The sequence below is a fragment of the Meriones unguiculatus genome, chromosome 10 (assembly GCF_030254825.1).
Source record: "Meriones unguiculatus strain TT.TT164.6M chromosome 10, Bangor_MerUng_6.1, whole genome shotgun sequence".
In the NCBI taxonomy this organism is placed as follows: domain Eukaryota; kingdom Metazoa; phylum Chordata; class Mammalia; order Rodentia; family Muridae; genus Meriones; species Meriones unguiculatus.
Window position 1 is genome coordinate 8,961,943 of NC_083358.1, and position 14,974 is coordinate 8,976,916.

General features: G+C 47.1%; 1 protein-coding gene and 1 long non-coding RNA gene across 2 annotated transcripts in view; one reads left to right on the forward strand and one right to left on the reverse strand.

Moving 5' to 3' along the window:
• The window catches only part of Cdh13 (cadherin 13), a 969,722-nt gene that overhangs the window by 4,228 nt on the left and 950,520 nt on the right, over nucleotides 1-14,974 (reverse strand). Inside the window, exons 12-13 of the mRNA XM_060391900.1 lie at nucleotides 7,533-7,766; nucleotides 4,895-5,113 (exon numbers count right to left, since the gene is read on the reverse strand). Of these exons, the coding sequence (XP_060247883.1) occupies nucleotides 4,895-5,113; nucleotides 7,533-7,766 (453 nt within the window). The remainder of the gene's footprint in view (nucleotides 1-4,894; nucleotides 5,114-7,532; nucleotides 7,767-14,974) is intronic.
• On the forward strand, nucleotides 3,479-6,042 carry LOC132656802 (uncharacterized). Its single transcript, XR_009594527.1, has 2 exons — nucleotides 3,479-3,814; nucleotides 4,626-6,042. It is a non-coding gene; the product is annotated as an uncharacterized LOC132656802 (long non-coding RNA).

Consider the following 14,974-nt stretch of genomic DNA (forward strand, 5'->3'; position numbering starts at 1 on the left):
GATTTTAGTGTGTGTGTGCGTGTGTGTGTTCATGCATGCTTGTGCCTATGTGTGTGTGTGATGTGTGTGTGATGTCTGTGTGAGTGTGTGCACTCACTGATGCTGGAAGGCGAGTGAATTCCTTAGAGCAGGATTTACAGGCGGTTGTGAATTGCCTGACGTGGAAGCTGGGAAGCCAGCTCTATGCTCTGATGGAACAGCAAAGACTCTTAGCCACTGCTCCGCCTCTCCAGCCTTCTTCAGAGTTACAGGAGTTCTGTGTGTGGAGGCCAGAGAACAGCCCCGGGGTGCCATTCCTCAGACATTGCCGAGCTTGCTCTTTGAGACCAGGTCTCTCACTGGCCTAGGACTTGCCATGTGGTCTAGACTGACTGACCTTTGAGCCCCAGGGATCCTTCTATCTCCTCTGCCCAGCACAGGTGTGTGACAGCTGTTCTTCCCAGCCTTTTTAGGTGAGCTCTGGGGATCAAACTCATAACCTCCTGCTTGCAAAGCAAGTACTTTGCTGACTTAGCCGTCCTCCCTGCCCCCACCTTCTCTCCAGTGACGGAGGCTGTTCTTAACTCGCTGCCAGACTCCTCAAAGCATGGGGTCATTTAATTTTGGAACTAGTTACATTCTTCACCTAACCCTCAGATCATGTTCTTGCCATTTTTGGTGAACTAAGTCTAAAGTCACAGCCAAAAAGGGTTCTGAGCAAGTCACTTCCTTTAGATCTCTTCTCAGAGATTTGCTCGGGCGGCACAAAGGACGGTGACGGTAATCCCACTCACAGTTTCAAAGCACTCTCCATGCTACTAGTTTGATTTTCCCTTTGGAGAAGATGCCAGAGAAGGCTGTGCAGGGCCTTCCAGCCAGTTCTCAGCCATTGGAGAAGGCCACCTGAACTACAGTAAGTGCAAATGTGTGGCGTCTACCTCCGTAAAGGAGGCAGTCCTTTGGCCGAGGCTGGCTTCCCTGTTGACACACCCGGGGGCGAGCACGGGTTTCCTCCTCTATAGAGCAGAATAAAATCATCAGGCCTGTGAGGCACACAGGAAAATAAGCTTTGCGAACATCAGAGCACTGATGCCAGGTCACGTGGCCCTGAATAGTGTTTGAAGGGAGGAGAACTCAAGTTTGCTTCGTGTGCCGGCTGGTATCAGCGTCTCCTACAACTGCTGATGTCTGATGGATGATGCTCTCGAGCAGGTGTTGACGGGCCCATTCTGTCAGAAGCCAGGCTGTAGATGGTCTCAGCTTTGTAGACCATGCAGTCACTGTGAAAAATATTTGCCCTTGCCATTGTAATAGCAAGCAACTACAGACAGCATGAGAATAAGTGGATGAAGTTGTACACTAATAAAACTTTATTAATACACACTGGTGTCGGGCCAGATGTAGCTCCTACACTATAGTTTGAATTTATACTTACATTTTATTATTTATTTATTTATTTATTTGTTTGTTTATTTAGTGTGTGTGTGTGTATGAACATGTACTCATGCAGCTGTGGAGGTTAGAGGACAGCTTGCTGGAACTGATTCTCTCCTCTTGAGGATTCAGGTCAGCTTGTCAGGCTTGGTGATAAGCACCTTTACTAGCCGAGCCCTAAGACATAAAACAGATCCTACCAACTTCCTTCCCCTCTCCCCAAATTCTTTCAAGTCTCATGACTGAGGCTCTAATGTCCGCACTTTTGAGAAATGCCTCTACCCCTAAATCTTACCAAATTTAGTGTCTTGAACTCTTGCTCTTGGATTTCTGTTTTTGGTGATGTCTACTTGAGCTTCCTGTTTTACCCATGCTTTAATCCTGTAGACTTCTCAAATACCCTTTAGGAAGGTTTTTGCCTTAAGAACCTTCCTTGTGGTTGTGTTACTTGAACTTCCATAGCATCTTCGGCACAGATACCTTCACACAGGTAATCTGAAATTCACTTCTGTCTTCCCACGTCTTGCTGAAGAATCAACCCAGGCAGACAGCACAGGGCCACGGTGTGGATGGAACAAGGATTGTCAGGAAGCCCAGGAGTCTCTGTGCTAAGACAGTCCACTCACTCGGTGGCTCTGACTTCCACTGTGCCTTTATTATCTGCCACGCCCTGAGCTTTGATGTGAAGAGATTTCTGAGCTACACCTCCAGTGTTGGGTTTCAAATGGAGAAGGGCCGGGGGAAGAGACATATTAAAAGCTGTGTTGATATTCTGCCTGCAGCTGGCGTGAGATCCACCCCTTCTCCGCAGCTGTTACTATACAAGGATGACCTGCAGGCTAATGGTAACCATTAGCAAATCAGCCGCCTGTATACAGGCACCAGGGTATGTCTGCTCACGAGGGAGATTATCCAGATCTCCAGAATCAGGGCTAAGATTCTGCCAGCAAAGTAAGGGACTCTCAGGTGTGTCCCTTCACTGTCCATTCATGGTAGTTGATCTGTTCCCCACTGTCCTTGCTTTCTGGTGTCCCATCTCATATGAAGCCTGATGAATTCTTAGAGTCTTTTCTAACTTCTCCATCTCTGTCTCCAGGACCACCCTCAACCCTTTATTTAACTCTGTTAATTGACAGAGGCGATTTAGGAGAGCAGCCATCTCTCCTTCAAACTCTCACATGCGCATGGGGTTAGGAAGACACCAAATTCATCGCGGTGGCACGTGAAGACCGAAGGAGTAAGTTAAGGGTGAGGGACAGGGATGGAGCTGGAGGACTTGAGGATTGGGGATGGTGGGGGTGGTGATGGCACTCGCATCAGAGGTGGGTGAGAGGAGGGGTGATGACATGTCTGTTTGGAAGATGCAGTCAGTGACACACGGTCAGGATTTTCCTCCTTAGCTCTGCCCACAGAACTCTGGTTCCACACACAGCTTCACACACTGCTAATGTCGGGTGTTGAAATGTGTGACTCCTGTTGGCCCGCCCACCCTGCCATCAAGATGTAATTCACTGTGCTCCCTCTGTCAGTATTTCCTTCTACACACCAATACGTTTCTCAAAGTTCAAATGCCAGGACCCCAGCGCCTTCTCGGCAGCAGAAGCTGATGTGAACAACTGCCAAGGTAAAAACTGGACTAACGTTCCTCACGCAGGAACGCCTGGCAACACGTTCACTTCATTCTCTCATCTGTGCTGCTCAGCTGCGGTGGCTTGAATAGGTTTGGCCCCCATAGACCCATGTGTTTAAATACTTGGCCCAGACATAAGGAGTGGCACAATTAGGAGGTGTGGCCTTGTTGGAGTAGGTGTGTCCTTGTTGGAGGAAGTGTGTCACTGTGGAGGTGGGCTCTGAGGTCTCATATGCTCAAGTTAGGCCAAGTATGTCACACTGTCCCCTTCTACTGCCTACAGATCAAGATGTAGAACTTTCAGTTCTTTCTCCAGCACCGTGTCTGTCTGTGTGCTGCCACATTTTCTGCCAGGATAATAGACTAAACCTCTGAGCAGTAAGCCAGACCCAATTAAATGTTTTCTTTTATAAGAGTTGCCATGGTCATGGCGTCTGTTCCTAGCAATAAAGCCGAAACTAAGACATTGGCCTAGTAATTCTTTTACTCTCACTGTGTCATAGCTATTACTAGTCCCTGAACGGAAGCATGAGTTATAAATACTGTTTTCTTCCTTCCTTCCTTCCTATTTTTTGGAAACAGAGTCTCAGCCCTGGCTGGCCTGGAATTCACAGAGATCTGTCTGCCATCTTTCCTTCTGAGTGCTGGGATTAAAGGACAGACACCATCATTAAATTCATGAAATACTGGGAATCAGATCAGTCCAAGGCTTTCTCAGAGGCCCTGATAGAAGAAGAAAGGGAATACTAGTTCTCTGTCTTTGCAGACTTGGTAAGGTCCAGTCTGGGGCTGGGGCTGAGGCTGGGGCTGGGGCCTCAAAGGAGTTAAGATTCCCGTTCCTGGGAACTTGGCTTTCTCCTCTAAAGGGCTATGTTTATCAGTCCTAAGGCTGCTGTGTCTGAGGTATCCTGTGTTCTCTTTGCCAGCATTGTTTGATTTAGCTCTCTGCGGACCTTGACTTTCTCCTCCTACAAATAGCATCTGAGATTCTGTACTTAACAGATGTGCTTGGCATCAGCAATCTCCCGGTCCCACCTTTGGTTTTCTCCAGTTCTCATTCCTGGTCCTCCCCCTCAACACCTCATTCAAACCATTCAAACCTTGTTCCCATGGGATTAAATACCATCATACTTGGCCAAAATATATATTTCCCTCCAGCCCAGCTTTCATCTTTCTTCCCTGACAGTTACCTTTCCCCTCACTAGGGAAGGAGGGGGCTTTTTTAATTTTTTTTCTCACAGTTCAAGAGATATAGTCTATCAGGGAAGGTATGACCAAGGCCTCATCCTGAGGCCACAGCACCATGAGGCACTGTTACAAGGAGTCAACCAGGAAGCAGAGAGCTCTTGCTGGGTGCAGGGACAGGGTATAACCCCAAGGTCAGTCCCCCTCCCCGGCAACTCATTTCTGTCAGATAGGTGCCATCTCCCTGAACAGTGCCAACAGCTGGGGACCAAGGGCTCAACCACATGAGCCAGTGCAGAACATTTCACATCCAAAGCAGAACAGGAGGAGGTGTGACCTGTGGAAGGCCAGTTAGACAAATATTGATGCTTTTTTTTTTTTTTTTAATAAATTCCAGGCAAGTAGAATCTCTGGGAAGTTTTGCTTCTTGACTGGTTTGCAAAATAGCAGAGCCTCTTTCAGCGTCTCCTTCCGCTGACAGGAGACCATCCAGATGCTGTCAAACACTGGCTGGAACATGTTTACATGCGAACATGTTTCAACCATATGGACATCAGCTAATGGTGTGGGGGACAGACTACCTTGGGAAGATGAATGGAAGAGACAGGCCCGAGTGGTGAGGTTCTTGGGCACACACGCAAGTGTGCTGGGGTCAAGCGGACTTACCCGATAAGCTGAGGAGCGAGAAGAGCAGCAGCAAGCTGAGGCTGAGGCGCAGCGTCCCCGCTGCGTTGCAGTCCACTTTGGAGTTCTTGCAAGAGCACACCTGCACCCTGAGGTCCGTGATGTTCGTCATGGGGGGCTTCCCTGAATCTGTCACCATGATGGGCAGGTTGTAGTTGGCCTTGTTCAGATTCTGAAGCAGGCTCACGAGGGCGTGGGTGTCTGCAAGACAGGAAGTCCCTGTGAGAGAGGGGAAGCCCTCTGCCAGATGCAGAGTGAGGTTCTGGGGCCTTGGTGTGCACAGCAGTCGCTGTGTGCAGATGACCTGTGATCATAGGTGTGTCTCAGTGAAATCTATTACCATCAAGCAAGTTCCTTGGTGGCAATAGCCACATTTCACAGAGTGGTGACAGGCTGCATGGGGTGAACCATTCAGAGACAGGGTCTTCATTATGAACAGTTCTGCGGTTTGGTGCTACAACAACCAGCTCTGGCCTTTCCTAATAGAAATTTCTGTGTTCCACTGTACAATACAGTTTTACCCCCTCTACTGCCCCATCCTATAACTGGAGCAAAAGTGAATTCTGGTGATGAAAGGATCAGACTAACTCTGTAACCTATATGTCTTCTAAAGCCTATAGTTTTGAGTTTTAGGCCCAGGTTAAGCTAAAGCCTCTTAGTACCTTTCCAGAGAATGGAGGAATGTGAGGACAGATATAAAAAAGTGAGCAAGCAATGACCTTCACTCAGCAAAAAGAATGGCCAGACCCTTTTCTTCCAGATAGTGTTTCTTAGCAACCAACCCAGATGGCCTCAGTCCTTCTTCTGAGTAGCCCCTGACCTCTGGCCAAAAGCCTGCAGCCCCGATCGCCAAGGATGAGCTAATCACCCCCACCTCCACCTTTAATTGCAGCCACATCCACACTTGGCAGGACTGGCCAAGCTTGAGCACCTAAGACTAACCAATTATCTTACTTTATAGCTTCCTCATCCAATCCTGAATTGCCAAGACTGCAATCCCTAAAAATTCCCACACCTTGTCCTTTAAAAACCCAAGGCCTTTGTCTCCCAGTGTCACTCTTTGCTGACCGGCAGGGGTGACGCCATTGTGCAATGGTTAAAATAAACCTCTTGCGATTTTGCATCGATGAGATCCGTCTCCTGAGTTCTCTTCATCCCTCTGGAAATTAGGCTCATGCTGGGCCTAACAGTGACATTTACAGCAGGATAAGTTCATTACCAAATACAAGGCAGACTCAGTTCACACTGGGGAGGAAAGTGAGTGGGACACCAGGAATGAAGGGTACTACAGAATCAGGAAGGCCGGTATCAACATTACATCTCATTTCAGTTCTACCCACCCACGTGGGAAGGAAGGGAGAAAGAGAGGCTGCCTGTGACAGTTATCTTGAGAGAGGGTCCATGGTAATAGAATCAAAGCCAATGATGAACGCCAAGGCCACCAGCAAGGCTGGGTCAAGCAGGAAGAGGTCTGTGGCATGCAATGGAGGGCTGGGGCTTTATGAACGTCCTAAAACACCACCTGCTCTAACGGCTAATGGAAGGAAAAGGTCCAGAGACCTTCTTGCAAAGCACTGATGAAAGTCAGTGGGAACAGAGCCCCCACCAGAGATGAGACAGTGGAGCCAGGAGAGGCTTGGGAAGCAGGAAGCCCAGGCTTGCCAAGGCCGCTGCTCAGCACAAGTCAATTGCAAAGAAAGAATGTATGGGATTGGACAGTTGTGACACATGCCTGGAGTTCCCACACCCTGAGAAGATGAGGCAGGAGGAAGTTCAAGGCTAACCTGGGCTACATGGCAGTAACATTTTCTCAGTCTTAAGATTTATTTTGTTTGTATTTATGTGTATTTATGTGAATGCACATGTGTGCAGGTGTTCTCAGAGGCAAGAGAGGTGTCAGATGCCTTGAAGCAGGAGTTTTAGGTAGCTGTGAGACACTTGACATGGGTCCTGGGAACTGAAATTTGAGTCCTCTAAAATAGTACTCTTAGTCACCAAGCCATTTCTCTAGTCCTGTATCTCTATGTATGTATATATGTATGTATGTATCTATTTGTCTATCTAACATCAATCAATCATATATCTGCCTGTCTTGTCTGTCTGTCTGTCTAGTCCTGTGATGTTTAACTAGAGCGAAAAGGGAGGAGAAAGGACAAAGAACCAGCTTCTAACTGAACACTCCAGCAGAAACACAAGGAGTGCTGATTTGCCCAGGGAATGCTGGGGTCACAGTTGTCCCTAGAGTGACAGCACACCACCTCAGGTGAAGAAGAGAGAAAGGAAGGAAACAGAAGGCAGAGCAGCCATGCTTGTGCCTGTAAGAAACTGACAGTATATCTACAGATGGTATCCTCACCCTGGTCAGAAAACTCAGCACACACACACACACACACACACACACACACACACACACACACACTCATACACACATAAACACACACAGACACACACACTCATACACACATAAAAACACACACACACAGACACACACACACACAGACACACAGACACTGAACCTCCCTGTGGGAAGCTGTGTGGGAGTGGGAGAATCTTTGAGGAAGGAGAAGAGAAGTTCAAAGCGGACTAAACAAAGGTTGGCCGTTTGTGGTCGCTGACTTACTGTTGATTTTGGAGATCTTCCAGACTTTATCAGGGACGGTCTGTTTATGGATCTCGAACTTGAAGGGGTCTGTATTGGGGTGAAGGTCCTTGTCGGAAGCTCCCAGAATGACCACACTGAGATTTTTGGCATCATCACAGACTTCAGCCACCGTTGGGTAAATGATGGGAGCGTTGTCATTTACATCCTCCAGGGTTATCAGCAGGGTCCCGGTGCCCGTCGCTGGAGGGTTGCCTGTGGGAAAAGGAGGCATCAGTGAGCCGCTGGGGGAGCCAGGATGTCAGCCTACCAGGTCACTGTCTCTGAGCTGTACCTGGTGCCTTTTGTGTTCATTATTCAGTAACGGTTTCAACTCTGTAAAAGAGGACACTTTTGTCTGGGCTGTCCTTGAAACTGATCCTCCTGCCTCAGCCTCCTGAGTGCTGGAATCACATGCATGTGTGAGCAGCCACACACGATAGGCAAGTGCTTTGCAAATGAGTCACATCTCCCCAGCCCTTGGGTTTTGGATACAGTGCCTTGATCTGTCATTCAGGCTGGCCTTCTGAAGTGACAATCCTCCTGCCTCACCCTTCTGAGTGCTGGGATTATAGACACACGCCACCAGTGGTCACTTAGAAAAGTCAGAGCTAATTTGTAGGCTACGAATTGTAAGCATGCGCATTTCCTCTGTTCCCATAGGGATCAGATGCACCTAAATCACAGTACTTTACTGATAGTCTCCAAATGATGGTGGCTTGATGCAATTAGTTAAAATATTTTTTTTATTACACTCTGTGAGTATGTGTGTTCATGTGTATGTGCATGCATGCGTGGGTGTGTGTACATGGCTGTGTATTTGTGCAGGTCAGAAGACAGCTTGGGGATTCGCTTCCCTCCTTTTACCCTGTGGGTCCCAGGCATTGAACTCAGACCGTTAGACCTGGCAGCAAGTGCCTTTAACCTCTCAGCCATCTCCCCTGACTGCCGCCAGATATTTTAAAAGGGAGTTGTGAGGCTGGAGAGATGACCCAGTGGTTAAGAGCCTAGCTGCTCTTCCAGAGCACCCAGGTTCTATTCCCAGCACCCACATAGTAGCTGGAGAGCCTATAACTCCATTTTAAGGGATCTGTCACCCTCTCCTGGCCTCTCTGGGCACCATACATACACAATGGAGAGAGATATGCAGATGAAAGACAAAAAGAGAAATGATTTTTAAAGAAGGGGGTTGTGGAATAATGTGATCCAACTCATTGATAGAAAATACACAGCTGTGTGTATGGTTGATGCTCGGTGCCGTTGGCAGGAGTCTCCACAGTGGAGACTGCACATGCTATGGGCAGTTTGCGCAGGGAAAATGTCTTGTTTTGGTGACTAGGGGCTCAGAGGAGGCCATCAGAGGAACGGCAAAGGCTTCTGAGGGACCGCAGGACCAGCTGTGTTTGTGCTAATGGCCCCTCAGACTGTATACACCGTGCAGACCTACAGGACTCAGAAGAAATGGTCGAGCTGAGTTGGAGACCTTTCTGGAAAATTAGAATGCTAGAGGGCTGACTGTCAGACCCCTGAAGCTTAAATACAGATGGCAGCTTTAGAGAAAACGTAGGGCAGGTGAACTGCAAGATAAGAAAATGATCTGGGAGGCTGAGGCAGGAGGATCATGGTGTCTCAATTAGGGTTTCTATTGCTGTGATAAAGCACCATAACCCAGGGAATCTTATGAAAGAAGGGGGAGATGAAAGACCTGGAGGGGACAGGAGTTCCACAAGAAGAGCAATGGAACCAAAAAATCTGGGCACAGGGGTCTTTTCTGAGACTGATACTTCAAGCAATGACCATTCATGGAGATAACCTAGAACCCCTGCACAGATGTAGCCCATGGCAGCTCAGTGTCCAAGTGGGTTCCCTAGTAAGGGGAACAGACAGGGGCTATCTCTGACATGAACTCAGTGGCTGGCCCTTTGATCACCTCCCTCTGATGGGGAGCAGCCTTACCAGGCCACAGAGGATGACAATGCAGCCAGTCCTGATGAGATCTAATGAGCTAGGATCAGATGGAAGGAGAGGAGGACCTTCCCTATCAGTGGACTTGGGGAGGAGAAAAGGGAGGGAAGGTGTGATTGGGAGGGGATGATGGAGGGGGCTATAGCTGGGATACAAAGTGAATAAATCCTAATAAACAATACAAAACAAAGCAAAAAAATCCACTATGATGAAAACCAACTCGGGAAGGAAAGGGTTATTTCATTTTCTAGTTACAGTCCATCACTGAGGGAAGTCAGGGCTGGATGCTGGAGGCAGGAGTTGATGCAGAGGTCATGGAAGTACGCTGCTTACTGGCTTGTCCCCCATGGCTTGCTCAGCTTGCTCTCTTATAGCTCCTAGGGGTGACACCATCCACAATGGGTTGGTCCCTTGCACAACAATCATCAACCATTCAAAAAAAAAAATGTACCACAGGCTCTCCCTCAGGCCAATCTGATGAAGGCATTTTCTCAGTTGAATTTCTGTCCACTCAGCTGACTCTAGCTTGTGTCTAATGGACATAAAACCAGCCTGTACACATGGTAAGTCTGAGACAAGCCTGGGCTACAAACTAAGACCTGCTCCAACAGCCCCCATCCATAAGCAAAAGAAACCAAAATCAAAATGAAGTCCCACGTCAAAAATAAATAAGAAGCAGCAATGGGATCATGCAAGGAGAATGTTCCAGGCATGTCCTGCTTTGTCTTGTTTTGTTTTCCATCAATGGGGAAGAAATCAGCTTGAAGGGAGGTGAAGAGCGAGTTCTAAGCAGTGGAATAGAGAGCCTTTTCTGAACTGCTGGGAATGAATTGAAATGTGTCAGCACCCAAAGATGGATGCAGAATGAACATTCGGACAAATCCGCATGGAATAGGAACACGTGTGATCAATCACTGTGTGTGGGAGGTGCACATCGCCAACTTTTGTTAGAACAACAACTCCAAAGAAATGCATAATTACTTCCCAGCCAGTTTTTCACCGTCAGCTTTAGCCAGTTGGCTAAATTTCTCTCTTGAAAAATTATTTTTCTCTTTTTATTGAACTAATTGAATATCTCAGAAGAATCCATTACATATATATTTTTTTCTCCCGCTCTGAATATAATATGAAGTAAAGTTGTTTGGGTAGAATAGATGAGAAGACGTTACGGGTGTTTGAAATATGGCCAGAAGAATCGGCCTCTCATGAACTTAATTACGGGGCTGTCTTCAATTTCCCATGTGTTACTGCCCGGCCAGCTGGCGATGTCTTTCTCGAAGCCAGTAGAAAGAGCTTGCTTCTCTGGCTGAGAAGGCTGGGTGAGCCAAAACCCTTTCAGCAAGCTCTATTCTGCTTCCCTAGTTCATGTTATTTTAACTTCACTGTATTTTATTTATTACCGTGTGTGTGTGTGTGTGTGTGTGTGTGTGTGTGTGTGTGTTCCTGTACTTGTGCTATGGCACACATGTGGAGGTCAGAGGACAACTTTTGAGAGTTGGTTCTCTCTGTTGTGGTTTCCGGGTACTGAGCTCAGGTGGTCAGGCTTGCACAGCAAACACAAAGTGCCCTTACCTGATGAGCCTCTGGCTACTCGCTTCCCTAGTTTGCATGTCTGGGATGGAGAGAAGTTACATCCAGAGCTCAGGGATTATTCACGGACAATGCTCTCCCCAAGCCTGTTTGGTTCCAAGAATAACTGGAAGTCCTGGGGCTTCTGGGTATTTTCTAGACATTTAGCCCCTGTCATTTTCTTCCCTTTCTCACCAGCAGCCTTTGGTGCCTGTGGGACAGCCTTGTGACAGATCTAAGAACTGAAGCTTGGTTAGGACAGTGCCTCTTTTTCATGGACTTTCCATTTCAACAGCAAAAGCCTCAGTTCGGGCCATCCCCCTAGAATACATATCTGGTTTGATTTAGTCGGGAACTAGAAAGGCCTCTGAGATATGAGTCATTCCAGTCCTCGATGTGGTGACAGGGGTCCCGGTGAAGGCCACTGACCCTCGTTCTAGAGGCATATGGCTGTCCTGGGCACAGTATAGACCCACGGAGGGCTCTCAGAGGCTGGAAGTGCAGAGCAGAGAGTTTGGCGCGGGCTCCGTGGACTCATTTGTAACAGTGTCTTCTCTTGATAAGCTGTTGTCCTTTATATTTAAATTCCATTGACTGAACAACTAATTAATTAACTAGAGTTTTGTTGTTTTGAGACAGTCTTACTATGTATTCCAGAGAAGCATGGGACTCACTACACAGCTCAAGCTGGCCTTGAACTCAGGATCCTCTCGCCTCACCTCCAAGTGCTGGAATTACAGCATGTGGTACCATGCCCGACTTTATCTTTTACTTTCTACATCAGAATATTTATTATGTGGTGTGATTTTAACAGGATCTTATTTCCACTAAGAAATAAAAAAAATCCATAAACTGTGACTTGGGCTTATCATTCTTCTTTTTTTTTAAATTTATGTTTACATGTGTGTGGATATATGCACATGCATAGAGGTTCCTGCAGAAGCAAGAAGGCCAATGGGACCCTGGACTGGAGTTACAGGTTGTTGTGAGTCTCCATGTGGGAGCTGGGAACTGGTCTCTGGTCCCCTGGAAGAGCAGCTATTGCTCTTAGCTACTGAGCCATCTCGTTTTTATTCTTATCATTTATATCTTCTCATTATGAGCTATTTCTTAATTGTGTTACAGTCGAGTTAAACTCACCATTTTTGTATAATGCTCAGTGGATGGCATTGAGAATATCCACTGTCATGTACCCAGTCCCTCTGTCATTAGAACTTCCTTACTTTTCCCCACCGAAGCTCTGTCAGCAATTGGACAATTGGCCCATTGTCCAGATCCTGGCAGCCCCACCCCACTTTCTGCCTTTATGAGTGAATATTTTCAGTCCATCATGTAAGGGAAACCACCGCCACCATTTATTTATTTTTCTTATGTGTCTGCGTGTGTCTGTGTATGAGTATACGCATATGTGAAGGCAATACCCACAGAAGCCAGAAGAGGGCAGCAGATCTCCTAAAGGGCGGTTACAGGTGTTTGTGAGCCACCTGATAGGTGAGCTGGGAACTGAAATCTGGTTCCTTTCAGCAGCAACAAGCACACTTAACTGCTGGGCCACCTCTTCAACCTCCAAACAGACTCCCCTCCCCCCCAAACCAATAATGGCACTTAACTAAGCCATTCTAAACCTAGTTGAGATCTTTAGCTTCCTGTTACCACCGGCTAACTGCACTAACAACATATTAGGAATCCAGACTGTATCACAGTGTTTCCCCCATGGCTGGACAGCATGCAGGGTGTGGGTGCTGGCACCAAGGCCAGGCCTAGTGATTATCATGGGTCATGAACTGACATCTTCATTATTACTGGCCAACAGAGTTGCTTGGCAACTCTTTACTTTCTACGTCAGCCTGTTTGTGTGATTTTTTTTTACAGGATCTCATTTCTGCTATGAAATTAAACAAAAATCTCTAAACCATGATTTGGGGGGGGGGAACTAGCCCCTAAAGGAGAGGCCTTACCCATCAGGAAGGAAAGAAGGGTGGTGATGCATCAAGAAGCAGGCACAAGCTCCCTTCTCCATTCTTCCTCCACCTTCCTTCCTGTACTTCCTTCTCCCATCCCTCTCTCTCCTCTCCTTCCTTTCTGAGAAGGGTGTCCCTTGGCACAAGATGATTGTGAACTTGCTATGTAGCCTTGCCTCACCTCGGCCTGTGGATCCTGCTGCCTCTGTCTCTCAGGATGTGGGACTATAGGAGTTCATCACTATGCCCAGAAAGTCTGTCTTTTCTTTTTGGTAATGAGGAAGGAACCCAAGGCTTCCTTTGTTCTAGGTAAATGCCTCACTACTGTGACAACCCCCCTCCCCAAAAAAAGAGAAAACACCTCACGTATTTTGTTTTATTCATAATTTTAGCCAAACAGGATTTTGCTCACTCCCCAAATATCAGGCATTTTTTCCCCCCTAGTAGGTTCCATTACCCAGGAACACGTGTAAACCTCAGACCTCGCTGATGATACACACAACTGAAAACATAGCATGATCCTAATTTAAAAATGTGTATGTGGCTGGAAAGAGATCAGAAGGGAATATATTAAAACCCAAGTGGCAATTATCTCCTCAGGTAATGAACATTAAAATAATACCTTCCTGTGATTCTAATTTTCTTTACAATAACTGTGAGGGCTATAATAACCAGAAAGGAAATGTTAGATTCAAAAGTTACACAGGAATTAAAGACAATTTCCAGTTCTTCACTGCCCCCTTTTTCTCTCAGCCTTCAGTTGTTTTTACAAGAAATTGATTTTCTAGTAAATTCACAGTCACATAGCCAGCCCCACACTCTGATTCTTCCCAGGAAGAGACCCGTGGCACTAATTCTCTGTTACCTACTGCTGGCCCTGGGCAATTTCCAGCCTTCTGTCTATCATTATGAACTGTTCCAGACATTTCGTATCAATGAAATATGCAGTATGAACCTTAAAACATTATTTTATGGTATGAGTTTTTTACTTGCATGTGTTTCCATATGCATGCAGTACCGGTGGAGGCCAGAAGAGGGCGATAGAGCCCCTGAACTGGAGTTACAGAGGGTTGTGAGCTGCCATGTTGGTGCTGGGAATTTAAACCAGGCCCTTGAGAGATCAGCCAGTGCTGTTAACTGCTGAACTATCACTCCAGCCCCAGTATGTGACCATTTTTGAATCTTATTTTGCTTAATGTTGTATTTCTGAGACTCATCCATGTTGGGGCCTATGCCAGCACTTTTTGATGGCTGAATCATGCAGCGCTACATGGACATACCATGAATGTCTGTGTGTTCATTACTGATGGGCATTTGGAGTTTTCCATTTTTGCCAGTTATAAACAAACCTGCTGTCAACATCTGAATGCAAGGGGCCAGTTAGTCTGTGACTCCACATAAGGAGTTCACTTAACCATCCAAGATGCTTTCTATGTTTTCATGGTTTCCGGTGTGTGTTCTCATGTGGGTGTAGGGGTGGCATTCCTCAGGAACCGTTTCTGTTGTGTTCTGAGACAGGCTCTCTTGCCAGAACCGTGGGCTCACCGTCAGGCTGGGCTGGCCTGCCAGAGAGCCCCAGGGATTCGCTCTCTGCCTCACCAGCTGTTTGAGTTTTGTTTCCTGCTTCTTTGTTAAAATACTCTTACAAGAGCCACTGAATGGAGGAAAGGTTTATTCTGTCTCAGTTCCAGGTCACAGTCCATCACCATGGAGAAGTCAAGGCAGCAGGAAATTAAATGGCTGGTCGGATCACACCCAGAGCCAAGAGCCCAAGAGTGGAGAGAATGAATGCATGCATTGGGGTACTCAGCTAGCTTTCTCTACTCTCAGCAGAGATGGGCATTCCTACCTCAGTTACTCTGACGAACCCCCCCCCCCCCAGCCCCATAGATTTGCCTATGGGCTCTCCCCATCTAGGCAGTTCCTCGC